This window comes from Rissa tridactyla, chromosome 2 (assembly GCF_028500815.1).
Source record: "Rissa tridactyla isolate bRisTri1 chromosome 2, bRisTri1.patW.cur.20221130, whole genome shotgun sequence".
Taxonomy (NCBI): Eukaryota; Metazoa; Chordata; class Aves; order Charadriiformes; family Laridae; genus Rissa; species Rissa tridactyla.
Window position 1 is genome coordinate 136,014,674 of NC_071467.1, and position 26,393 is coordinate 136,041,066.

General features: G+C 37.4%; 1 protein-coding gene across 1 annotated transcript in view; it reads left to right on the forward strand.

The window, feature by feature from the left end:
- MEOX2 (mesenchyme homeobox 2) overlaps nt 1-16,856 on the forward strand; it is a 52,890-nt gene extending 36,034 nt beyond the window's left edge. The window contains exons 2-3 of the mRNA XM_054191526.1: nt 2,948-3,120; nt 15,543-16,856. Coding sequence (XP_054047501.1) covers nt 2,948-3,120; nt 15,543-15,767 — 398 coding nt within the window. The 3' untranslated portion in view covers nt 15,768-16,856. The remainder of the gene's footprint in view (nt 1-2,947; nt 3,121-15,542) is intronic.
- Nucleotides 16,857-26,393: the final 9,537 nt, after the last annotated feature.

Consider the following 26,393-nt stretch of genomic DNA (forward strand, 5'->3'; position numbering starts at 1 on the left):
TGCTTTTAGATATATTTTCAATATTTCAAATGCATTAAGCAAAATACCATTGTCTTGCTGCCCAGATCTTTGCTGAAACAGATTTCCTAGGATTACAGTTCTGTTGTGTGAACCTCAGTACTGAGAGAGAGTCAGCTTTCTGTGTACCTGTCTCAGGTTTCTCTGTCTCTCTCCAACTTTTACTTTCAGCAATATTTGAATATTTCAGAATACCTTGACTATTACAAATGCATTCAATGTCACTCACAACAAATTTAAAACCTGCAACTTTTCCACTGTGTCAGTCTGCTGATGAAATCATACTGCTGACAAAACCGTGGCTGCCAGGCACTTCCAGTCCAGCACTGGTTTAAAGGTAGTATCCCACAATGGCAGAAATATCCAAGCATGCTTGTATTCGCACAGGGTCTGTGTGGGCTAGCATTGCTAGCCGTGCTGAATCCTCTGTGCTGGCAAAGATGAAGGACAAATGCTACTCATGCAGTTACATTTCCCTTTCCTTACATCAGTATTCCAGGAACCCGGAATTTAGATGCTAACCGCATTTGCAAATTGGGAACTCAGAACCATGAGTATTAACCTGAACGATGACTTGGCTCATTATGGTTTCACTTGGCTCATTATGGTTTTACTGGCTGTACAGTAATTCTGTTTTCCTCACAGAACCATCTGCTTCCAGAAAAATTGCTTGTGTTATAAGTCTCAGTCACTTATAGAGTCACTTATATCAGTAACCTCCTGAGAGACATTTGGACGGGTACTCCTGAAGTTTTTCCCTTGGACCATTCACAATAGCAGTAGCTACCAAGGTTTTGCGCCTTTGACCCCACTTTCTGTTGCATTTTCAGGCTTAGGTCTTCATTTCTAGTGTTTCATTTTCAATATGGTGTCAGTGTCATCTGTAGGTGCATTACTTTTATTTAAGGTTGCAACCTTTAGTTTGGAAACCAGTGAGCCACGGATCTTTCTTGCAGCAAGTACTGACATGGGAAGACTTCTTGGCTCATGGTCTCACACGGGCACAGGTTTACCAAGGGAGTTAAGGGAACTTTAGCAATGACTTGCATGAAATAGATTTCCATACTGTACTGCAGATAAGCAGTATGTACACCCACCTGCATTCAAACATGTATGAACGTGTCTGTGGTGGTATAGGATGGTAAGTCAAAAGGCTAAAAAATATGACTTAGGTATCTCTTTTCAGTGACTCCTTGGAATGCTGATAGGGGCGTAAGCATTTAAACTCAGGTCATCTATACAGTATTTGGACCTTATGATGAGGTGGCAGACGAAGAACTTTCAAGTTAAAAAAGCAACATGTGTGTTCCTGTGATGGCAAAATGCAGAGAAGTTATCGTGACTCTAGTTTGCCAATTAATACGAAGGAAGAAATGTGAACTTCTAGGTTTCAGGTGGTGAAGTTTTCTATGGTGACTGGGTAACGCACCTTGTCCCCATGCTGTAGTCAATGGGGTCCTATCCTAGAAAATCCCTATTTGTGACTGAACAGCTCCCAAACCCCCTCACCAACATTGGTGGATACCCTCAGTCATAGACACCAGCAGTACAACCACGTCTGAAACGAAGTTCTTTGTGTCATGTCAGCAAAAGTTGAGAGGTTTGGTGATTCTAATCCATTAGCTTTAAAACATTTTAAATTAATGACTGTATCAAACATCAACAGTTCTCATAAAAGAAAAAAGGTCCCTTCCAAGCAACAGAGTAACTGACAAAAAGTGAAACCATGGATAGTTGACTGTAGTTTTGAAACCAGACCCACTGGCCAGTTGGACAGTCTTAGGCACGTCGATGATTCATCTGACACAGAGTCCCAGGGAATGATTTCTTGCCGGCCTGTTCATTTGGATGTTGATGCAGGTTTCTATTTAAATCAGCAGCTGAAGTGTGAATTTATCTGTGACATTTTTAAGATGGCTCATGAGGCCAGAATTTGACTAATGATACTCCTACTGATCTCCTGCTAATTTTGGATTTATAGGTGTTGTATCATACCCAAACTTATAAATGTCTGGTCCTGTTTTTTTTTTTTTTTCTTGTTTTTTTTTTTCCTTTCCACTCTCTCTTTCTCCATTTTCTATTTTTTCTTTCTTTCTTTTTTTTTTTTTTTACAGTTTGATCTCTTTTCATTTATTTAAACAGACTTCACTGACAACAACAGAGTGATTGCCACTGAGTTCAGTACTTTGGCTCAGGACCAAATGTACCTGTTTCTGAAAGTAAGAGGAATGAGGAGGGTGGTAATGAAATTTTTAGTAAAGCTCCTCTGATTGTGGCTGAAGTATTTCTTAGGTAATGAGCTGTAGTGGTAGCAATTTCCTATGTGGATACCAACTATGGCATAACCTCCCTACCTGCGCCTTGGCATGAGTAGGAGGAGATCCCATTATCACAGGGGATGTGCTCACCAATTTCTTTCTGATGTGTGTTGAATTTCCTATGCTTTGTCTGTTACCTTTCTCTGAAAGTGTAACTGGACTAAGCCTTAAAGTGTGTTCTTTAAAACAGAACTTTGGCTTAAAGTATTAGTGAAATGATAGGACAGAGGGATTCTTGAAGTATTACTCATTAAGACACTAATCAAATGATACACATCCTGTACTGGTTGGATGCACTGAGAGTTGCCAGAAGTGGGAAGGAGTTGAAGCTTTGCAGAAACTCTACAGAGAACTGTTAGGAAATGAAACACTGCAAGGTTTTAAGCTAAAGTTTGACGTGCGTGAATGGAAGCAGCAGCTCACGCCTGTCAGAATTACTGCTGCTTTCCTGATTCACAGTGAAGAATGTGTAGGTCTGAAAGCAAGGGTGTGTTTCTGAGAGAAGAAAGTTTGAAGAATGTTAACTTAAGCACATTGTTACCTTTGGGCTTGTTTCCTATTTAGCTGTACACTTGTCATTACTTCCTTTTTTTCACCTTTTTTTTTTTCAGATTCCCAAGAAGGAAACTACAAGTCAGAGGTCAACAGCAAACCCAGGAAGGAAAGGACAGCTTTCACCAAGGAGCAAATCAGAGAGCTAGAAGCAGAATTTGCTCATCATAACTATTTGACCAGGCTGAGGCGATATGAGATAGCAGTAAACCTTGACCTCACTGAAAGACAGGTACTGATGCAAAATAATGGACTTTAAATGCTTGCCCAATATTCACCAGTGGTTAGTAGCTCCTCACAATAGAGCTCTTGTTTATGTTACTAATGGGTATGTTTACATACCAGATTGAATGTTTATAGTAAAATTATATACATTTATTACCTTTTTGCTATGCAAGTAATTTATATTTTTATATGTATCAGCTACAGATTAGTTTCTTCAAGTAGACAGAGATGGGTATCTGTTAAACTGGTGCACATCTTTTCTAGTCTGTCCACGCTGATGTGGCTGAAGAAGTGGTAGGTCCCAAATACTGCCATGGATAAGCAGTTGATCTGCCTGCATGCAACAAATATGAGCATCTTGTTTTAGTCTATGAAATATATGCAGTTGCCAGTTGTCCAGAGTTTCTGAACATCCTGTTTCCAGATGGCAGCAAGAACGGGAATACCAGCAAAACTAGAATACAGGCATTTTTAACCACTTTATCTTACCCTGTGCTATGAAAGCAGAGGAGACGATGGAATTTCTTATCACTGTTATTGGTTTCCTGCTCACCAAACCCTGGTCCGGGAAACAATTCTGCACGTGCTCAAGTTTCATCATGCATGTTGTCACATTGATTTCTAATGGAAATATTCATGTTAAGCATGTACTGAAGTGTTTCAGGATCTCATCCCAACACACTAAATAGATAGTCAAGTCACACTTCAAATAATAATCATATCAACATACACTTTTTAAAAATGTGTTTCAGGAAAGACATTTAGAATACCAAGTATTCAAGTACACAAAATCTGATGAAATATTGCCTACATTTTTATCATTAAAATTGAAAGCTTTTTGCCCGCTGATAGTCATCCTTTCTTCAGGAATCTATATTAGATTGAGGGACTGCTTTAGGTACAATCAGTAAAATGATGACATATTCCAGGGAATGTGTCAAAATAGCACCATGCTTTGTGAACTCTATGTATGAGAAATTTTGCAGTTTTCCTGAGCTTCATTAACACCTGCTACAAGCAGACACCTCAGTGAAAATCCAGCCTTTTCTATACGTATGAACACACATTTACTCACACAAGCAAATGAAACAGGTTTGTTGTTTTTTTTTTCTTCAAAGGCTTCTAGAGAATGGCTGTCCCTTCCAGCTTGTCAAGAAGCAGCCAGTAATTTCTCTTGTTTGACTTAAACACATTGCCAGGTTCCACTGGGGTAATTTTCAGTTACTTAAATATGTTTGTTATATTTGTAAAGCACAACATTTTTTATCAAACAATTGATGAAGTTGTGCCTTTTTCATTTCTACTTCTGAGGTAAGCCGAGACAATTAGATTAACTTCCACACCTGATTTTGACCGCTAAAAGGGAGGAGGAATGAATTTTTGTCTCAGTGACACAGGTAGAATCGCTGTGGAACTGAGCAACGATAAATAAATTTTAAAAGATATCTGCTGGTCAATTTGATGGGAATCAGTCATCTGAATTCAGAAAACATATACTCATATTTAATAAAGGTGAATTTGGCCTGGAATTTAACTATTCTCTAGTTAAAATATAATAAGATAATATAATAATAAAGAATAAATTCTTTATTCTTTTCTTCAAAGATCAGGTTGAGTAGTACAACTAGATGAATAGGCAGAGGCAGTTCACTATCCTAAAGGAAATAGCTTAAAAGCATTTCACTGCCAAGGGACAGATGAAAATTGAATACTGTCTCTGGGGGAGGAAAGGCAGCCTGTGCTACACAAGTGCAGAGAATTCATATAAGTCATGGGATCACTTGCTGTTTTCTACCTGTCGCATAATGTTGGTTCTAAGCATTCTGGTGATAACTGTGATAATTTCTACAGAATTATAATTAGTCTATCTAATTATGTAATCTAATTCTTCTCTGCTTCCCCAGATTATCACAGAGTGACAAGTGAGCTGCTAGAGATAACTCCCTTCCTTCCTTCCTTCCTGCTTTCCTGCCTTCCTGCTTAAAGCCACCCTTGCTTAGAAAAGGAAAGCGTTACGATTTTTAGCTTGATAGAGTCCGGTGCTGTATCTTGCCACGATAAAATGGTCTGAGAGAAAAAGTAATGGTAGCATAAAAACTGTACTGTTAATTGAAAACAAAGAGGAAATTGGGGACATATTTTTCAGTTTCTGAATCATACTAAGCCAAGTAATGATGTAATTTCCAATGTTGTCAATTAGAACTGTCTCTTTTTTAAATCAAATATATTGCTGTGATGTAAAAATGGTGTAAATAGGCATGGAACTGGGTGTGCATTTCCATGGTGTATGAGAGTCTTCAGAAGCTGAATGCAGTAAATCAAAAGTCTTGACTCTTCTTGCATACTCGGTTTACACCAGTATTCCTTCAGTGACTTAAAAAAAATACTCCAGGGTGAACCTGCTTCTTTTTTTTCCAGTTAAGAGACTGAACTCGTATTCAGGACCTGTCTTTCCATCATTAGCAGAATGAATGATTATTCTTGAGTGGGATAACAGCACTTGCTTGTTTACGTCCTACTGTTATTACTTTCTTTTACTAGCTGTCCCAACAGATCATATTTGATACCCATCTTAAACAGATGCAACAAAACCAGTCATTTCTCTAAAATGATTATGACTGAATTAAAATATATTGATAGAATTCCAAAAAAACATTCTCCAGTGAGGTTGCACTTTTAGAAAATTGCTATTTCTGGAACAGTTTTCCTTTACTATTTTACCCCCAAAGGCTGCATAAAATGGTACATGATAGGCATTGATTGTTTGAAATAAGTGAACACACAAGCGATAAATTCAATCTCATCACAGGTTGTGGACCTCTTTGTCTTGGAAGCTCTCTTGATCTCTCACGAAACATTAAATCTGCACACAGGGGACTGAAACTTGCTTCAGATAACACAATGACAAAAACCAGCCGTAGGTATTGGGTGAACTAACATATCTGCTCAGAAAATAGGTTTGAGAGCAGACCTAACCCCTGATGGAATGCATTGTTTAGCATAAATGTTTTTACTAGGTTTTTAAAAAATGACAAGCGTCATATTATTCAGAGCGCAGAAGAACGAAAAATAATCTGGGGAAAGTATTGTTGGGTCATCCCAAAATTACAACTTTCAGTTATTCCCCAAGACGTGAGATAAATCACGGAGCCTATTATCTTAAGAAAGCTCTATCTTCCTCTTGACTATAGTGATAATTTCAACCATACGCCGCAGCTTAAAAGAGGCACTGACCAACTAACACTTCATAATTACCTTTCTGGCATTTAAACAAGCTGTAGAAAAAAACATATGTCTGACCATATTTAAAAAGCTATATAAGGGTATTAAAGTTTTCTACAGTCATCAAAGTAAGGCTCCATTTGACTTTTGAAACAACTTACAAGATCAGTTCAAACATAAATGACTCATGGAAGGCCATTTCACAAAAATAATAATGAAAAAAAACCCTCACAACATATGGATCAGGAGAAGGAAGTAATCCTATCACTCCCTAAAAAGGAAACCTGAGTTACAAGACAGGAGGATGAAATGAAATAAGTGCCTCAATTGCCTAGATATTAAGAGTGCACTTTGAGAGCATTATAAGCACATCTGGCGGTAGGATGGCTCTATTATGGTATTGTAAGAATTCCAGCAGTATAGGTACATATAATTCCTGCTCCATCTCTTATAGAGTGCACTCACAATCCCTGCTCAGCCAGCAGTTAATAATTTTCAGCTGGCAGGCCTCTATTATATTTTAGAAGAGCCAGTTAGACTAAAAACTATCTTAGCTCCCTAGATATTTGTAACCTTGACAAGCGCATTCTTGGCTTTTTTGTACATCCAGATAAACCTGGAGAAGGTTCCGTGCAAACTTTTTAATATCTCACTGTGGGATGAGGAGAGGAAGCAGCTGCAGTGGGGTATCAGAGGCGTGGCAAAATGGACATGTTTATGGACTTGGTCCTGCCAAATATAGAAAGAGTAGGAGATCTTTCCACCTCGCAAGATCTTTTTGCATGGAGCTAATCAAAAGAGTAATGTTGCAGTTCTGCAGGCTAGCTAAGGTTACAGGAATAAACAGTCCAAATATGTAATGCTTCTGTTTGCCAACATAAACGGAAAATCCCACCTAGTCAGATTAAATTCTGCTGATGGCAATGAGAAGATTTATTTCTTCTTAACTTTAATTTCCAATACCCACCCAGAAGCCACCAATCATTTATAAAAGGCCTGAAGCCATTGATTTTGCATAGAAAAGGACAAAACTTTGTCAAAATAAAGTGTGCTTTTGCATCTGTGTTGGCTTCCACGTATGTGGTACCAACACAGTATGAATGACAAAGGAAGACGCTTTGTAATGCCTTTTTCTACCAGAAAGAGATGCAAGCAGTATTATTATTTCAATGCATTTGGGCAACGTTGGTATAGTACCATAATCCACACTGTAGCACTGCATTGTTGTGACTATTCGAATAATAAAGTTTTCCATTAGAAAAGTTTCCTCCAGACCCGCTTACTTCAGTCCTTCATCACAAGTGACTTCATTAAAATCCTTTTCAGCATCACAGAGCTCAGGACAGGCCAATCACTGCATTTTTTAGACTTGACTGGTAAGGTAAGAGTATCTCCGTTTAGTCACCCGGGTGAGAAAACAGGGAGTTCAATGTTCCTCAATTAGGTGTTTGTTCTGAACCACCTCTGGAAGAGTAAATGTCTCTCCATGCCTCACACAACATGACTAGTTTCCTACTTCAGGAAGTTATATTTCTATGGTTAGGTGGTGAAATTATTCCCCAGTATCGCCCCTATATACTTTCAAATAAAATCAAACAATGGATTGACAGGACAAGCTCGACCATATCTGTCTGATTTATTGTGCTGTCACATCTCCTCTGAAAGGCAGCTGCTCATTCCAAGCTTCCATGTGTTAAGCACTCTCTACACACACTATAATAATGAGCCAGTGTGGCTTGAAATCCTTTGGATTGTTTGTTTTATTTAAAGTAACACTCTTAATAAAATAAAGCTCACTAATACTTTTATATTTGTCTCGAGCAATATAAATACCAGCAGTAAGAGTTACTGTGCTAACTCAGGTTGTTCTTTCTTAGGAAAGAATGCTCCTGGCAAACTTAATTATAACTTGTGCATCATTTTGATTTGTATGATAATTCTTTTTTAAAAAGTACATGGCAAAACTTCAAACAGTATATTTACTTTTGCAGTATTGATTGAATGTGAACAAGCAATTCCATGTGCAAAGATCCAAGTGCCTCAAGCTGTTAGTTGTGAATCGACCCTACACCTGCAGGGAAACCCCATGAGGTTCTGGGTGGGGAGAAACCTCCGTCTGTGCCAAGCAGTATATGCGATATAGATAGAAATATTAGCAGCTCATACGGCTACTTTTACAAAGTGAGCAAGGCTCTGCTGTCCCCTACACCTACCCTTTCTTAGACACAAGTGGAGAAAGCTGCATCCCCTTCTGTCCCCTTTTTAAGGAGATAGGAGATTTTTAGGCTTGTTGTTTATGATCATTTTAAAAGACAGAGAGAAGAAATCAGTGAGAAACAAACGGTATTAGAGAGGTACACATGAACATGTAGAATAAAGGATTTTTTTTTTAATGCAGGGCATTGGAAAATGTAGAATCTCTTTCTGGTTTCCCTAGTTTCTTCTCTAAGGCAGGCTCTGCTGAAAGCAGATGCAACTTCTTGAGGCTTACTAGCTTTAAAAATGGATGTTGATTTAGAGGCTAGTTTACCTTCAAAAGACTCAGGACTGGCTTGTTTTGGAAGGTAAAACGGTCCCTCCAGATTTGAAGACATGAACTGTGGAACTAGTTTAAGTGCATACAAATGAGGGTGCTTCTTACTTGGGCAGGGAGATGGCTTCCACGGCCATAGACCCCAGGAGGATTGTCATGGGCCAGTAGCTGGGAGGGTTAGCTGTTTGATCATGAAATTAATTTTGAAGATCGTTGGTGGAGAAGGTAGCACTTCTTTGGATGGAGTAGAGGGAGGTAAACTGAGTGCTTTCAAAGACTTCTGAATCTGGAATGAAATACTCCTATCACTGTTCTCCTCTGAAATATAATGTCTATTCCATCCCTGTCTAAACGTGGGAGGTAGAAAGGAGAATGTATCACCTAAGCAGTACTCAAACCTCAACTGACTTCTATGTAACGAAAAACCAGAACTCACTCCTACACCTTCCTGGGTGCCAAAAGCTCCAGCTGTCCTTTGTACACCTGCCAAAACCTCCCCTTTTTCTCAACAGCTGCTGCAAAGTACTTGCGCGCATTCAGTGCAAAGTCCTGTAACTTAACACGGAGCAGATTGCTTCAAATCAGTGAGCAGGTGACACAAGCAATTTTAATCAGAAGGTTCTGGTACCACTCATTAATTTCCAAAGAAAAGTTAATTTTCTCCAATTCAGGTATTTTGGTACTATTTCATAATAACTAAGAAGACATTTAATACTCAGATCTATTTAAATTGGTTTTAAGCTCAATATGTATTTAAGATTTTTAAGAGTGTTTTTTTTGAATAGAAATTGGAATTCCTTTAAATAATATAAGGAAGAAAATTAAGTTTAATTGAATAAAACCACCTTAAATTACTCTCCCATGTATCCAGCATGACTGAAATCCAGCTGAACTATTTAAAATCTCATGTTATCTATAGTTACTGAAGTGAACTCTGACTATCATTTCTGTAAATATTTTAAACTAATAGATTTGATTCTTCCAATCCTTATATTTATTCACAGTCTATAATAGGAAAATAAACTTTTCTGGTTTTATATTCCTATTTGCTTTTATAATCTTGTTGTATAAATTATCATGAAAATACTATATATATGTGAAAAAGGTACGTTTCAGCTGTATAACACCAGTGATTTCTGTAAAGTTCAGGAGTTTGACTTTCTTTAAAACTTGGCAGCGTAAGTGTACTATCTAAAAATAACAAGAACGTTTTCAGAGCCAAAGAAAGTTGAGATGTAAACTTTTCATTTTTTTTTAATTTTGAAAACTCTGGGTTATTTTTTGTTATCCATATGTTTGTCTGCATTAGAGGAAAGTAAATTGGCAGATTAAAAAAATAATGATAAAAGAAAATGGACAATGGCTGACCAGGGGCAGAATGCTTAAAAGGCTTGGTGATGTCTTCCTGACACATCATTTAGGTATAATAAAACATGGAATTTGGAATGCTAACTTCAAAGACTCATACTTAGAAATATGCATCCCTTATAGCAAAATAACAGTTTCAACTGGCACGGTGCTCTTGTTTCTAATTTTTAAGGTTTGCAAGATATCGGGCCTCGAATTTTAATCTCGTTTGGGACTCATGCCATTAAAATCTGGAATAGAAAACCTAATTTTAGGAAAGAATCTTTCATTTCAGAAAAGAGCTTTTTTGAAGAGAAGCATTTTTAAAGACCTTTTTTCTTAAAAGAAGAAAGACAGCAGACGGTGTAATTAAGGTATTTTGGATTCAGTCATGCTTTCATTTTTCAGACAAGAATGTCTTTATTAAGAAATACTCATTAATTCTAGAAGGTATCTGTTTAGTTTTTCTCTCTAAGTACAGAATGCTAAAATCCCATGTCAAAAGGAAGTATCTGCATTCTACAGAGCATGATAGAAGTCAACTATTCTTAAAGTTAATGTGACTGAAGGTCTCTATTGAAGAAGGAGTATTAAATCAGAAGTTTAGGTGATTTTCCAATTTGAAATTAAAATGATGCGTTGATGTCCACATCATGAAGTTGTATTAAAGATATACATGCAAGACAGCGCATAATGTGGCCCTTAAGCCTACTAAGGACTTATATATCATAAGTATATAATGATTACTTTAATAGCGCAGATGCTAACAATGTCAACCCCCTTGTTTTGAATGTCCTCCCGTGATTCCTACAGAGTAGACCTTAAAACAAATGGGTCACAGCAAAAACATTTCTCTTGTACATCAGGAGATGCTCAATGTGAAATCATTTACTCGTATCTTAAGTAACAGTCTAATCATCAGATGTGGAGATGCAGATGCTAAACAACTTGTTGACTAAGGGAAAAGAAACTGTGCTTTCGTGCCAGTAAGCAGATGTGCTCAATAGACTGGCTCATAAGTGCTGATTTAGAAACAGCTGTTAATGCTACCATCATCTTTAATATAGTTCATTTCCCTCCACTTCCTTTGTTTTCCGTACATACATATGCTCGCTCTACACATTAAAGTTGGGCTAGTCAGAGGGTGGAGAAGAGGGAGTGCATTTTAATAAATAATAGGCAATGAGGACCTGATTCTGGGAGGTGGTGAGCACTCTCAGCTCCTGCCTGAGCTAACTTAGACTTGAAAAACAGCATAAAAAAACGCTCATAGAACCTATGGTATCAAGTTTGTCATAGTAGATCTTTACTTTAAAAGGATATAGTTTTTGCAAAAGTTGTAACTGGCACAAGCTATTTCTTTCACTGGAAAATAGTTCAAGAGTTTTTCAAGTTCACTTCAATAAGGGCTTTTGCTCTCTCCTTTATTTTTTTTTTAATTTTTTCTGTATTTTTCTTTGAGTCATTCTCCCCTTTCACTCTTGCTCTTTCTCTGTCTTTCTTGCTTTCTTTCATTCGCTCTCCTCTTTCTTTCTCCTTTCTCCTTTTTGTTTCTCGGGGTGTTTTGTTCTGATGTGTGTTTTGTGCAACACCTCTAAGTTTCAAATGAGTGGTGCATTTGAAAAGCAGAGTTTTCCATGAATCCAGATAAACTGTCACTCTAAAGTGCTTTGCACAAAGTTTGCTTCACTTCCTTCCCATTACTAAAATATAGCTGGATCACATATCAGTAACAACTATACCCTCCATAATTGACTCTTCAGCTCCAAAGGAAGTTCAGAATTCCAGTATCTGAATTTGATCTCTAGAGGAAATAACAAGTGAAGGACCTGTCTCATATTATTAGCACATGAGCTTTAAAGACTTCATCAAGAGTCCATTGAACTCGATGGAAAAACTCACACTGACATAGTGTACTTTGGATCAGGTCAAAAGTGGGTTTCAGTACTTTATAATGGAGGACATAAATAAATATATATAAAAAATACCTCACATATTCCCTCATATTAGGGTCCCTCTGTACACTGGTGCACCAAATTACATCAAAATAAATGCATAAAATTTTCAATAATAAACTTTACTATAACCGATTTCTAGCTTTTGAAAAGAATGTTTGACATACCAGATAAAGAAATTCCTTATTTGATATTCTCTAAGAAAATCAGATGCAGATTATTTGAAGTCATTAATAAAAAAGCCTAAAGCTTTTTTTTTTTTTTTACCTTTTTTAAAACTGCTGCTATTTTCTCTTTATGGGAAGCGTGACAGGCTATAAGCCGGTCAGTAGTGTACATTCTCCTGTGGGAGTGCCAGGGTTAGGCTCTTCTCCCTACGCTCAAGAGAGTGCATGCAAAGGTAGCTGGAGTCCCTTTAGCCCTGCTTTCCTTAAATGCCGCGTTTCCCAGACAGTGGGTCATGTGCAGACATAGCGTTGCGTGCTGGATCCTCTGAGGAATTTATAAATGTATCTGGTGCTTATTCTTGAAGAGGGAAATCATTGTCCTTTAATTGATTTAAAGCAATTATACAGACGCTGACCTAGACTCATCTCTGGTGCAGGCATTTCAGGGCATGGTCGGATGAGCTAGTCTGAGGGTAGGTGATCTGAATGAAGAGGTGCTCCCCAGCCTGTCCTCGGCTACTCGTTACCTGGACGCTGGAGCCGCTCTGTTCTCCTGCTCCTGCTCAAGGAGAGGGACTGCTCTCGACTGTGGAAAAAGTAGCAGCAACAAAATATTGTGAGAAAAAATGGAAAACAAAAAAAAGAATAGTTTATTAAATTGGAGTCAAAAAACTCAAGGGAGCAGACGTGAGAGTTCAGCCCTGTCTGTGAGAGGAGAACAGAACTGAGCACCTGCGTCAGGAGGCAGGCAGCAATCATCCCGCTCACCTCTGTCCCCGCCAGAGCAGTTTCTGGCAATGACTGTGGTGGCATTAGCTTCGGTTTCTCAAGTATCCAAAAATGACAGGGATGCATCTGAAAGGTGGTTTGCCTGGATTTCTCCTGTTCCAGTAATTTAAAGTGGGTAGAATCCAGGTTGTGCGTTGACGTTTTTGCTTCAAATGCATCGCTGTTATTTTTCTTGAAACCACTTTTTGTATACATTATTATTTTGGTTTAGGCTTTCACTGCTGTGACTTATTCCTTGAATTTTCAAGGATGTAAAGATATCCAGAGAACTGCTTAGATCTTTTAAACAACACTCCAAGCCTATAATTTTTTCTTATCAAATAAAGTTCTCTGATCCCTTATTTCAGAAGAAGAGTGATAATATTCTGCGGTACTGGGCTGAATCCAAAGTCCATTATTTTTTATGTTTAGATTATGACTGCAGTTGCATCTGTTGCACTGTCTGGCACCAGTATGGTAGTGTCTTTTACAAGAGAAACTTCATTGTCTTAAAAAGCCAAAAATAAACAAAAAGACATCTTAACTTCCCCCGAAAGCCGCCAATGCTGCACCCTTTTGAAGACCCTCTTTCCGTGGTCACCTCTGATACGTGACCCAAGTATGGTAATTCCCAACATCACAGCAGCCAGTAATAAATACCTTCCCCTTTACACTCTTTTCACTTTACAAGCCAAATTCTTTGGCTCTGATGAGTTGACTAAAGGAAAGGATGTGCTGTGCTTTGAGCTTTTGTGCTTTTAACTAACCTGGAATTATTTTGGTCTGTTCCCAAGTGATTGGCTTTAACAGCTCGCACTGGCTTTAACAGGAATATAGAGTATAAAAAAATAAATATACCTCTCTTCCTTCCCACATACGTACGTACAGAGAGTGACGTTAACTATCAGTTCAGTTGTAGTAAAATTTTAATGTAAAATTCAAAGTGATAGTAAAGGTTAAACGCTGCAATGCTTCCTGGATGTATAAGACAGATTCAGCAAAACAGCATTTTTGTGGCTCTATTACTCATGTTGTACAATATGTCCTGCTGTGCCTGTTCCTTGCTGTTTCTTTTAAAACTCTGAAACACATTCTGCTAAACGCAGCAGAGGACACACCGACATTGCAAGCTTTCTTGCTTTCTTTCCAAGTGAAAAGTTGCAGACATTGTTTATTTTTCTGTGGAACCTTCATGTGAAGAGCTGCACAGAGCCACACGCATGAGATTTTCTTTAGCAACATTAACTCTAAATGGATCAAACCCAACAATCTTCTATTCATACTGTTTTCAGTGACAATATTTTAAGTTGATTTGAAATCAGCCTTTAATCTGGTCTAATATATCTGACAGATGCTACAAACATCTTTTTTTCTTTTCTTTTCTTTTCTTTTGGCTATTGAAAAAAAGTCCTTGTGGTTTGCAGTGCTGGTACTTTAGAACTGTGCAAATAATTTAGGTTTACTTCCCCCCCCCCATATATTTCTATACAGAGAAGAGGAGGAGGGGAAATGAGTTTCAGCTGGAGTGAAATCTCGGGGTTTAATGTGACTTAAATACAGATACATTTTTAATCTTTCATGCTATGAATTTCTTTTCCATTCTCATCTGAAATTATTTGCTCATTTTGACTACAATTTATAACTGTCTTGCCCTCTGGCTTTGCGGGTATTTATTTGAGCAGGGTCTATGGCTAAAGGTAGTAGAATTGAGGATCAGTCAATTAGAATCATTTAAATATATTTGCGAAATAGACAGGGAAGTTGTAAATTTTGACAGCAAGAAATGCTCTTTCAGATACTTCAACAAGTCAAAAAAAAAAGAAAAAATAAAAGAGCTTTTAAAATGCCCCACCTGAAACTTACCACCAGTTTACAGAAACAAAGGCAGAAAGCAACGCAAACGTTTCAATAGAAGTTCCTTTCGAAGTAACTACCCTTCTTTGAAGGGTAATTAATAGCAGTACAAGCACGAGGGGCAGCAGCATGGGTCCCTGCCAGCAGACCGCCCTCTCTGTTACATGAGATGTAGGTTCTTCTGCGCAGTCCCTTGATGGGTACCATTTTGCCTCTGTTTCTCTGCCTGTGAAACGACGTTAATACATTTTTCAAGAGTATGCGAAGTTTTGGTGTTTTCTGAGATCTCCCTGTGGAGCTAACTGCTGCAGAGGGCCCCGCTGCCTTCTTGCAGTAACCCCGTTCCCTCCTTTGCAGTCGTTATCCTCACATCCCCAGGGTCCACATCCTATCCAAAACTGGATCGCCTGCTCCTCAGGGAAGGCTTGCTAAGCTTTTTACCATACAGAAAGGCAGTGTGTTGCACATTAAAAAAAAAAAAAAAAGAAAAAACTCAAGTGCCGTGCTACAGCTAGAAAGATTGTTATTAATTACCTTCAGTGACCCCATCTTTATTTTCTTGTTTTTTCTTTCTTCCACGAAGGTAAAAGTTTGGTTCCAGAACAGACGAATGAAGTGGAAGCGGGTAAAAGGGGGCCAGCAAGGGGCAGCAGCCCGGGAGAAGGAACTGGTGAATGTGAAAAAGGGCACGCTGCTCCCCTCCGAGCTCTCTGGCATCGGCGCAGCTGGTCTCCAGCACACGGGGGACTCACTAGCGAACGACGACAGCCACGACAGCGATCACAGCTCTGAGCACGCACACTTATGATACACAGAGAGTGTCCCAGCTCCGTTCTCAGGAAAGATGCTTTGCTGGCAAGCCTTACACAGGCATCGTTTACGTATGCAAGTGACTCTGGCAGTGATTTTTAAAGTTGTTATGGAAAATTCAGGCTTATTGTGTCTGCTTTTCTTGATTTTTAGATGGTTTACAGTAAGTGCCATGTCTTAAAGGTGCCTCAAGAGTGGAGAAGTGGAAGACGAACTTACTTTGAACATTCCAGATTTGTTTGTCATGTTTATGACAGCGCAGGTATTTTTGCTTTAGCTTGCACTGAAAATTACATTGCTCTCAACAGATGTTATATTCTGAAAACCACAGTGCCACAAAATCACTATCTAGTGGATAAGAAATGTATTTTAACTCTGTATATATTTACCTTACAGCATTTTCCTGTCTTCACTAATTTTAGCAATGCATTCATATTAGCTGATGGCAATAGTCACTCATGACAATAAATGGCTTTTTGTCTCTTTATTTTTGTTTTGTTTTTCCAAAGACATACAATACATGCAGATACTTTTGTTCAAGTAGAGAACAATACAATAGTGTCTGCTAGGACACGTCCTTGTATGACAGACAAAACAAACCTTATGTTGCATTTACTATCAACTGCTGCTAATAGGGTATTATTAAACTTACCTAGCTCCTCAATTCTTCTTATCTTATAACTGCAAAAAATGACTTTTAGGATCATAAGGATAGTCCAGTAACCTGCCAAAAAATGTCATGTTCCACTCATGCTCGGTGGAAACTTCCCAAAGGATTATTCATTTCTACTTTGTCATAATTGAGTACATTGATAAATACTGACACTCTGCAGAAATGTTGTTGCTTCATCTTCAGTTTAAAAAAAACAGCAGATAGATAAACTGAAAGTTATTGTCAACTGCTTTTGTTGGTAGAAATCAAAATATGAAGGTAACTCAGTATTGTGTCCCATGTGTAAAAACAAGACACGTTTTCTGTTATAAGCTTTTTTGTACATACAGGCAAACAGCAAAACCAAAATTTAATGCAAACCATTGATTGTACTTTGTAAAGAAATATGTTTAATAAATAATCCTTTTTAAATAATTCCGGTCTCTCTACAGTGATTTCATAGGAAACTCGAAAGTGATTTTTGTAAAAGTGCTAAGCAGCTCTGCCTTTTTCGGGTCTTTCAGAACTTTCAGTCTGCCTGGGGACAACACAAAGCTATGTTTTCAAATTTAGGCTTTTAATCTTGGATAAACCTTCTACCTTGATCCATTTGGGAAACTCTTTCCTTTAGCAGGAAAAAGGCATCTAGCAGCTAATGGTGTCTTCAGCCAAAAACAACACGAGCCTGTTCAACCATTTTTCCAGATTTGGAGCAAATATAAAGGGTTATTTTGTTGAAATGGATGAAAGGGAATAAATATCAGGGAGGGATGCATACTTATATTATGCCTTTGTTCAATAAGCTGTTCGGGAGAAAAAAAGAAAAGACCCTCAAAAACTTTGGAGCTTAATTGAACTGGGTAGTGTGATAGAAGGAGCTGCGTGAAAGAAAGCGAGTAAGAAATGTGCCTGTCCTCATAAAAGCTTGCAAGCGTTCCCTGAAGCTCTGCTCTGTGGAGCAGTAGGGCATCATGAAAGTTAAATGCGATCAAGAACTCTGTGTCTGTTTTCCAAATCCTTTCCATTGTAGGTTTGATCTTTCTTGCACGCTAATTGTTGTCACGATCATTTTAGTTTAAAATATCCAAGCAATGGGTAATTGATTTCTTTAAAGACTTCAGAGCCTTTTATTGATTCCAGCAGTTAAGGAGTTTTGTGTTTGTTTCTTAGTTCTTTTTCAAATGCCTTTGTCATAGAAAATTGCTGAGAAAAGGGGTAGGATAGAGAAATAAGCAAACTACTTGTGAATGCTTGGTATTTTTGATTTCATGGCTAGATGGGAAAGATTTTTGGGGGAATGGTGGTGACTATCAAAACAGGGAAAAAAAACAGTGACTCAGACTAAAGCTTTTTATTCTTGGCTGTGTTTTCTCCCTCTTAAATGAAATATAGCTAAATTTCAAAATGAAAAATCAAGATGAAAAGCTGAAAAAAGGCATCTTGAATTTTCAAATAAGGCCTTTTAACAACAAAAAGTCAAATATAATGTGACATTTTTGCTAGTAAAGAGGAGAGAAAAGATTCTTGTCTTTCAAATACTCTATTTGCCAAAAATGCCTTTTCAGATTTGCAGAATTGTTTGTTGCTGTCTTTCATATAAAGTTCAAGACTGAATCTGAAAAGGGATCAGCCAACTTTGAGCTGACATTTTACAGAACAAATGGAAGTGCTTTATTGACATTACCTGAAATGCACCAGCAACGTGTTCCTAGCCCAAGGCACTTTGAGAGGTGTATTAGCAGCACCGTGATTTGACTGGGATACTTGCAGTGGGGGAGCAGCCAGTATGTGTGATGACTGCAATCTGTGAACCATAATAATCTCATTACCAGGAAGAATTTTTTCCTGTTGAGAAAGATAATCTTTTCCCATTTTCCTAGTTTTAACTGAATCTGTTGAGACTTAAAGCACAGGTTGACGAGAGAGAAACATTTGGAAATGGATTTACGGTGCTAGGAGAATTTTTGTTCAGATACTTGAATGAACCTTCAAACAAAGGACCAATTTATGTAACTTTACATTCCACCAAAAAAAAAAGGTCCAATAAAACAGATCATCTCCGGCTCCTTAAAAGCAGCTCCGAATTTGAATTTGGCTCTAAGGTGCTGGCTCTATGCAGTAACCTCTCAGACTACTTAAAGACCTCTGGTGGCTTTAAACAACTGGTTGTGGGTACACCATTGGTAAGTGCAACATGGTGCAGAGACACCACGCTGGCAGAGGTTAAAGCTACGACGAGCTTCCTACCAGTCTTGAAGGAATTTACTTACAGCGCAGCCCCAGAGAAATACAGCCATGCTTCTTCCAGATTTCAGCTAGCTCATATTCAAGCCACACGTAGCAGCAATGAACGCCCTGTGCTTTAACTCCAATTTGTGGGTTGGTGGGTCTGCTCAGGACTCATCAAATCAGATGATGTCTCATCTTGGTCTGAATACCCCAAGTACTCAATAGCTGTCTTATGGAAGATCCCGGGATTACATCTGCTGTAACATCTTATGAATTCGTGTCAAAGTTTTAGCATAGTTTTGTTGATGAAAACAGCTATGGATGAAAGCTTTTGAACTATAACTTGAAGTTTGGTTTTATTTTCATTGGCTTATATTTGCCTGCAGACTAAGAGAGGGTTCTTCTACCAATCCAGCCATGCAGTATAGCTAAGAGTATACCATTTAACAGATGGACAAAATCAAGCCCCAGGATTGTGATTTGCCCAAAGTTGTGCAGGCACTTGATGGTAGAATGAAATGCGATGAAACCTAGTTTGGTTTATTTATCTCTATTACTTCCTGATATTAAATAGTGGGTAGTAGCTTTTATATCCTATTGTCAATGAATCCTGCTTCTGAGGACTAACGATGTATTTTTTGAGTTACAGAAATTTAGATATTCTATCTGCCCAGAGTCCACCTCTCTTTGATGTTCTGTTGTTAGCATATTACTGAGCTTGACGTAGAAATGTGTACTCTTAGGAAACATACACGGAAAATATAATTGATTGTAAAAATTTTCTACATGATGGATGATCAGAATTCTTTCTTTTCTACCTCTGTAGTACAAGGCTATATATTATTTTCAGGGTTTCTTTCTCTTCCTGGCTGTTGATTTTTTTATTTTGTGTTTTTGTTTACTATGGCTTCATTGTTTTCAGATTTATTTTGATAATAGCAGTTCAAGAGCTGTGGTTAAAATAACATCATTACAAGTTGGCTGAACTTATTAAATCACAAATTGAAAGTAGTTTGGGAATTTCATTAAATGCTTATCTTTTCTTCACTTTCTTTTCTTTTCATCAGATCAAAAAATAGTCAAAAAGGGAGCACAAGAAGGAGGGACTCTATACTTCTGTCTTTTCACCACAGGCCAAGTTTCAAGGTAGTTTATGTGTGCTGCTTTCCTAAATGAAGGCTCTGACTGCTGCAATAATATTATTTGTACAAATAAAGAAAGAAACACCATCAGGACGTGCACCCTTAGTAGCTATGAGGAAACATAGTTATATAAGTTAGGGACAAAATGTCAGCTTGAGCCTTCATTTAGAATTTCCTGGCTTCAGTCAACTTATGTCTCTTGGGTGAGCTTGTATTTAATAGAGTACATGCAGTATTTAAGATCAGCTACAAGATTCAAGAAATTTTAGAGAGTAATGTTTAACCAATTATGTACTGTAATTTAATATCGTTATGTAATATGTGTGGATTGAAAGGGAGAATTCTGTACACAACCTGATGTCTATATTCATTTAAAAAAGGCAATGTAGCTGATAGCCAGCAATAACTGGCATGGGGCTGCTGTGATGATGCACATTATTATCTCAGATTAATAAGGATTTACTGGAGCTCATTTGCTTTTATATATTTCTATTCATTTTCATTTTAAGCCCATAGTCTTTTGACATCATTTACGGCTGAAAGCTGCAACGTAGGAATCAATTTCAATGTAATTTAAGGCCCCTGGCTGTTAGTCATAGTGTTATGCTCCATATGGCATAACAAGAGGTTATCAGAGTCATCTGTATAAACTGCAAACGTATTAGAAGTTTCTCAGCCATTTATTAATTATATCCAAGCCGTGCATGCAGATTTGTTAGCCATTGTCCTTTGTCTGGCATCTGAACTGTCATGACTCCTGTCTGCAGAAATTTGATGAGATTTTACTTTCATTTGGTGTAAACAATCACCTGGGCAGAAGACTTGGTAAGTATCAACAGAGAAGACCCCCAAAAATGTTGTAAATGGAGCTTGTTAAATAGTAGTTGTAATAGGAAATAATCATAGTTCCCGGTTTTGCAGTGCTTTTCTGTAGACAGACTCCAAAGATTTTTTTAAAGAAAACTAAGTTTTGAAATAGCCTTTTTAATAGATAAACGATAAGAGACTCAAGTAATTTGTACCGCCCATCTTGTATCATAAGCCCAGTAAGCCTTTTGGGATTAGGTTCGGTGGTCTACTAAATGCGCTGTGAGGACTTTTAGTTCTGTTCTTTTAAAATCTTATTTGGCCCTTGAATGTTTGAATGAATGAAGACAACCTCTTCCAACCTTTGAGACCCTGAGTCCTTCCCCTAACAGGATTCACAAAAAAAAAAAAGAGTAAATATGTGGTTCTTCAAAGCATAAGTGAAAGATATAGTCGAGAAGGTATAACAATGGGATCCAGGACATTAAATAATAATTAAAACGGCATTAGTTCTGTTCAGAGGAATAATTGGATAGAATAAAGCATTTAATTTCATCCCTGTTCTTTCCATAAGTGGTTTCATGTTTTTGTGTACTGATGTGATTATTTTGGAAATTTTTACCTGTTATATTTATATCTAGTAAGGTTATACGCTTGAATTTAAATATGCAGTTCTAATGCCTAACAAAATAACATTACTAGTCCACAGATAAATTTCTCTCTCTCAAGAGAAGGACAAAATTTGGCCATTAGCACTTTTCTGCTAATGTTTGGATTTTATTTGTAAATTTTGAAAATTTAGTATCCATTAAGAAAAGCTTTGTAAAATATTATTTTACATTAGTGACAAAAAGTTAAGTAAACAGCACAATAATTGCTTTCTGTAGGAAACTTCTTGTCTTATAAACACATGATAATATCATGGGCTTTGAGTTATAAAAGTGTGCTCCAAAACCATATGAAGCAATGAAAATGGCAAATATCTATAAAAGTGTTGTAGTGTTTAGAGACACATTCTCATCCTTAGTGTTGCCATGAATGTATAGACACTGTATATGTTACTTATGTTTGCTTATGGACTGCAGGGTTTTTAGAAATATGCCTATTCTGAATGCTTACCATTATTTGCCAAGAAAGTCACATGCACAGCTGAGAAAATACTGAAATGGGCATTTTCCCAAATTAAAAATTTATCTTGAAAAGTGCCCTTAGAAAAATTTTATGCAATCACCACAGAAATGCATTTAAGAGAGTAAAAACTATGAGGGGAGAAAAAAACCCACCCTAGTCTGGAATTACAACACATTGTAAATAATGTCGTAGATCTATTTCTATAATTCTCACGTATATACCTATTCATTGGAACTGTGGAAATAAAATGCACAATTTTTTATTTCATAAGTGATACTAAGTACAACATGGAGCTGTTACATTTCTAATTTTAGCATATTTGTGTAAGAAGACATTTGATTCTGATGACAATATTGTGAAGAGTTCTCAGGACTCCTTTTATATAGACTATTTTTGCAAGAAAGAAAGACAGATTCTTCTAAGGAAGCAAAGAACCTCATCTAAAGCCTATAGATGGCAATGGAAAGATTACGATTGATTTCACAGGGATTTGGATTTAGCCCAAAGTACACACAAAAGTTCATACAAATCAGTGAACAGTCCAGGATTAAGACATTAGCCAATAATTTCCAAAGTGACTGTTGACTTTGTGCCTCCGTTATGACACACGGTATCCTGATTTCAACAAAGTTTTGAGTACACAGTGAAAATTAGGGCCACTTTATGGAAATGTGAGTTGAGGATCCCATATTACTAGCAAGTTTAGAAAATTTTGTTCTCAGTTCTAGCAAGAGTATTATAATATGGGATTTCTATAGCTGGCAAATCATCACATTATGTTATTAAATTGTAGGTTTCATAACCAATATAAAAGAAACTTGCTATGCTGCTTTCCTTCTCCTGTAATTTGTAGCATTAGTAGATAAGAAAAATAAAGCGCATTCTATATAGAGGTAGGTTTGAACAGATGTTCCTGAATGGTGGTGGTGGGGGGGTGGTTAGGGGTGTCGAGGAAGGTAAAACTTTCCTTCCACTCAGATGTCTGTCTTGAATTTCTCACAGTTTTTGCAGACAGTTTGGCTCACTTCCAACATACATCGTTGCCTGTCTGGTATGAAAAATGCCATCTGTGGTGTATGGAAGGTCTCTCTTTAAAAGTGGCCTGCTAATTATTCTTCAGGCAGGTGTTTCTAAAGTGAAGTCAGGTGTCAAGCATGGTATAACCTTCGAATTGCCTAAAATTGCCCTGTTCTTGTGCGCTGGTCTTTCCCAAAAGAATAGAACAGAATATTATAGAGAATTGAAGTGTGGGTTGATACAGGATTGAGATGACTCATGCAGCAGTATATATTGTGGTGACTCTCGAAAACTGAAAGTTAAAGGATGTGGGTTGAATGAAGTGTATAAATTTTCCAAAACAAATATCCTTCTCATTCTTATAAACTGCCTTTTGGTTCCTTTACGTTTACACTGCTGTCTTGCTAAACGTTAAAAATCCTGATGCTCTCAGAAATTTCAGACGGGGTAAAAGGTGGTGGAAAGAATTTCCGTCTTTGCTTTAATAGACTGGGAGAGCTGTTTGTTGAAAAGAGCGGGGAAGGTTGCTGTATTGTGTGAATGACACCTGCAAATTCTCACCTATAGTCACTCTCCAAAACACTCGGGCTTTAAAGCTTTTTGAAGATTAATAGGATGGTTAATGGGCCAGAATCAACACATGGGGGCTGCAGGCAGCCATTCAGCTGATCCATGAGCCCCAGCTCCCAGGATAAGCACTGCTGCTGCTGCTGCCTCTCATTTACAAGAGTTAGTCTGCTCCTCTGTTCCTTACATGACATCAGCCCTCCCAACAGAAGATGAAAACTCACCACATTGAGCCAGATGTTACAACACTTCTCTCTCCCTAGCAGATGAGTGTTGTTAGGAGGTGAGGGATTACCAGTATAAATGCAAGGCTTCCTATTTCCTCCCCGTTTTCAGACAGTCTTTCGAATCCACAGTCCTTTTACTCTTTGCAGTCTTGGCATTCAGAATGAATGACATTGTTAGTGGTTTAAAAAAATGAGGATGAGGAAAGCACAGGCACATTTACTCCTTTTGACAGTAAGACTTTGCATTGTTTGCTTTATCAGTGATGAAAGTAATCCAACTTTCTCTCCAGCCTTATGCAGAACCCTTGACAAAATATTTACAATAGATTGATATGACGCTGAGATAAAGAGCAGTCCTGTATGTAACCGAGTATCTAGTGCTGTTACATTTTTGATCAACTCTGAGACATCTGGATGATTTTGAACTACCAGTCTTCTACTACGAAGAACAGTTTTACTTTCATAAGGACTTCCTCTTGTGTTTTCAATATCATGCTTAGCCTCTGACTGACTTAGCATATTGCGATAATGAGATGTACACAAAGCACTGGCATGCAGCATTACTGAGATGATTTCCTTTTTGGCTCAGCGAGATTCCTGTTAAAAGTTATGCGGACTCTTAAGAGACTAACAAAAGAAGAATTAAAGATCCAGCAATGGCACGAAGATAAGCCTGATGAAGCTGGAGTTAGGATCTCATGAAATTAAAAGCAGACTTTGTATGAATACATTTATTGAAATATACCATTGACATTTCATTACACAACAAAACCAAAAAACCCTAAAATCCTTTCTTGGCCTGGGTTGAATACCTATCAAAATCCCAGTATTTACTTGTTAGAATGGGTTCTTCATTACCTTTGCAGAATAGAGGCCTAAATAAACACATTTTGACTAGAAAGAAAGGAAAACAAAGCTGAAATTTTTTCTGCGCTGTAATGCATTAATGGCTAAAATCCATCCCGTACCTGCACACATTATGGATTAAATGAGGATGAAGCCATAACTTTGTGACTGAGTCCATCCTACGATGGCTTTTTGAATGACTTTCTGAATATAACATTTGACAGTTCAATGCAGAGATTTATTTTAATTCTAGCAGAAGACTATAGTCTCCTAACACATTTGCAAGAATATGAGCAAAAATACCTTATACTGCCTCAGAATAGAGAATCACATCGGTATAAAAAAGGCTTTTTCACTGGACAGTCCTTTTGGAGTCATCTTTGATGAGTCTGATAAAGCTCTGAGGACCGAGGCAGATACAGGTTTCTCAGAAAATTTGATAGCAAAGGATTATATTATCGTCCAGGCATTTATATGTTGAAAGGCATATGCAGCTTTATGCAAACGATAAGCACCTATTATCCCTATTTTTGCCTAACACTGCTGTGCAGCTCTCTCTTAGGTGAAACTTCACAGCTGTATAACAATTCAGAGAATGACAACGGAAGAAGTGAATGTGAATAATGATGTATCTAACCGCAACTGCAGTTTGCTTACTTAGCACAGCTTTGATTACTGCAATTACACAAACCGGATTTTAATCGGGACACCGGATTTCACTCCTCGTTTTTTAATTTCTCCTATCTGGAAGGAAAACAATGCGTGATTTTTTTTTTTTTTGAAGTGAGTTGGGAAATACAAATATGGTTGCAACTATTACTTACATAAAATACAATTTGTGACTTTTAGTAACTATTAATTCGTAGATACGTCTCACGTATCAACTGAGTAATGGTAAATTCCCTAGACTAGCATCAATAAAATCATGCCTGGGCATTTTATCTCTCAAATGCAAAGAAAAGATGACAATGTATGGAAATAAATTCATCAGCTCAGTTCCCACACTGATCTTCTCCAACTGAAGTACAAGCATGCCCTAACCTGGCATAAAACATGAGATTTCATTTTACAAGTGATGCTGTGACGCTCAAGGCAATAAGGATATCTTATTTTTAAGGACTTTTAAGATCTTTTTTGTGTGTGTGTGAGTTACAAAATCAAGTGAAGTCTTAGTGGTGCATGTGAGATGAAATCACTGTGATTTCATCATAACCATGAGTGATTATTCCTCTGAAATTAATTAACCTGATACATCAGAACTCTTCATAGATTATATCTATTATATCTACGATATATCTACAATCATTGAGTACTAAACCTGTGAACTTTTTGGAAAATGTAATTCTTGTTCTGTGGAAAATTTTATACTTGAAATTAGTTTTCACCCTAAATCAAGTTGTAAAGTGAACCTGATCATAACAAAATCATCAACAAAGAAAACATTCACAAAGCAAAATTGAAACTTGTTGAGAACATAGATATAAAAAATGTTTTGAGTTAAAATGGTACTTTCACGTTTCGAAAATGCTTAAATCAGGAAACTGATAAAATTTTGGTTTGTCTTCACACAATTGCAGTGATTTAGGCATCCCGCATATGTGTGATTCAGAAAAACAAAATTAGATTAAGTACTTCTGTGAGTAATGGAACAATTTGAAGAATTTCAGTTGCCCAAAATAGCCAAGAAAAATAATGTAGAGATTATTCCCCTTCTCACTTGGACAAATAAAAAGAAAACTCTCAGCTTCTGAAACTCCAGTTGGCACAAAGTAAAAGACACTTTTAATATGATAATGTCAGTAAGACAAGATGTCTGCGGAGGAAGTTTACATAGGAATGTGCTTCACTGGAGCAGAATGATTGGATGTGACAGATATCAACATTTTACACGCTATTTGCATACCTGGTAGTAGAGAATTACACACCAAATGTCTCATTGCAGATCCTAATGTCAGCTACAGTATTGTAATGATAAAGCAAATACGGATCTGTATGTGATCGTTACC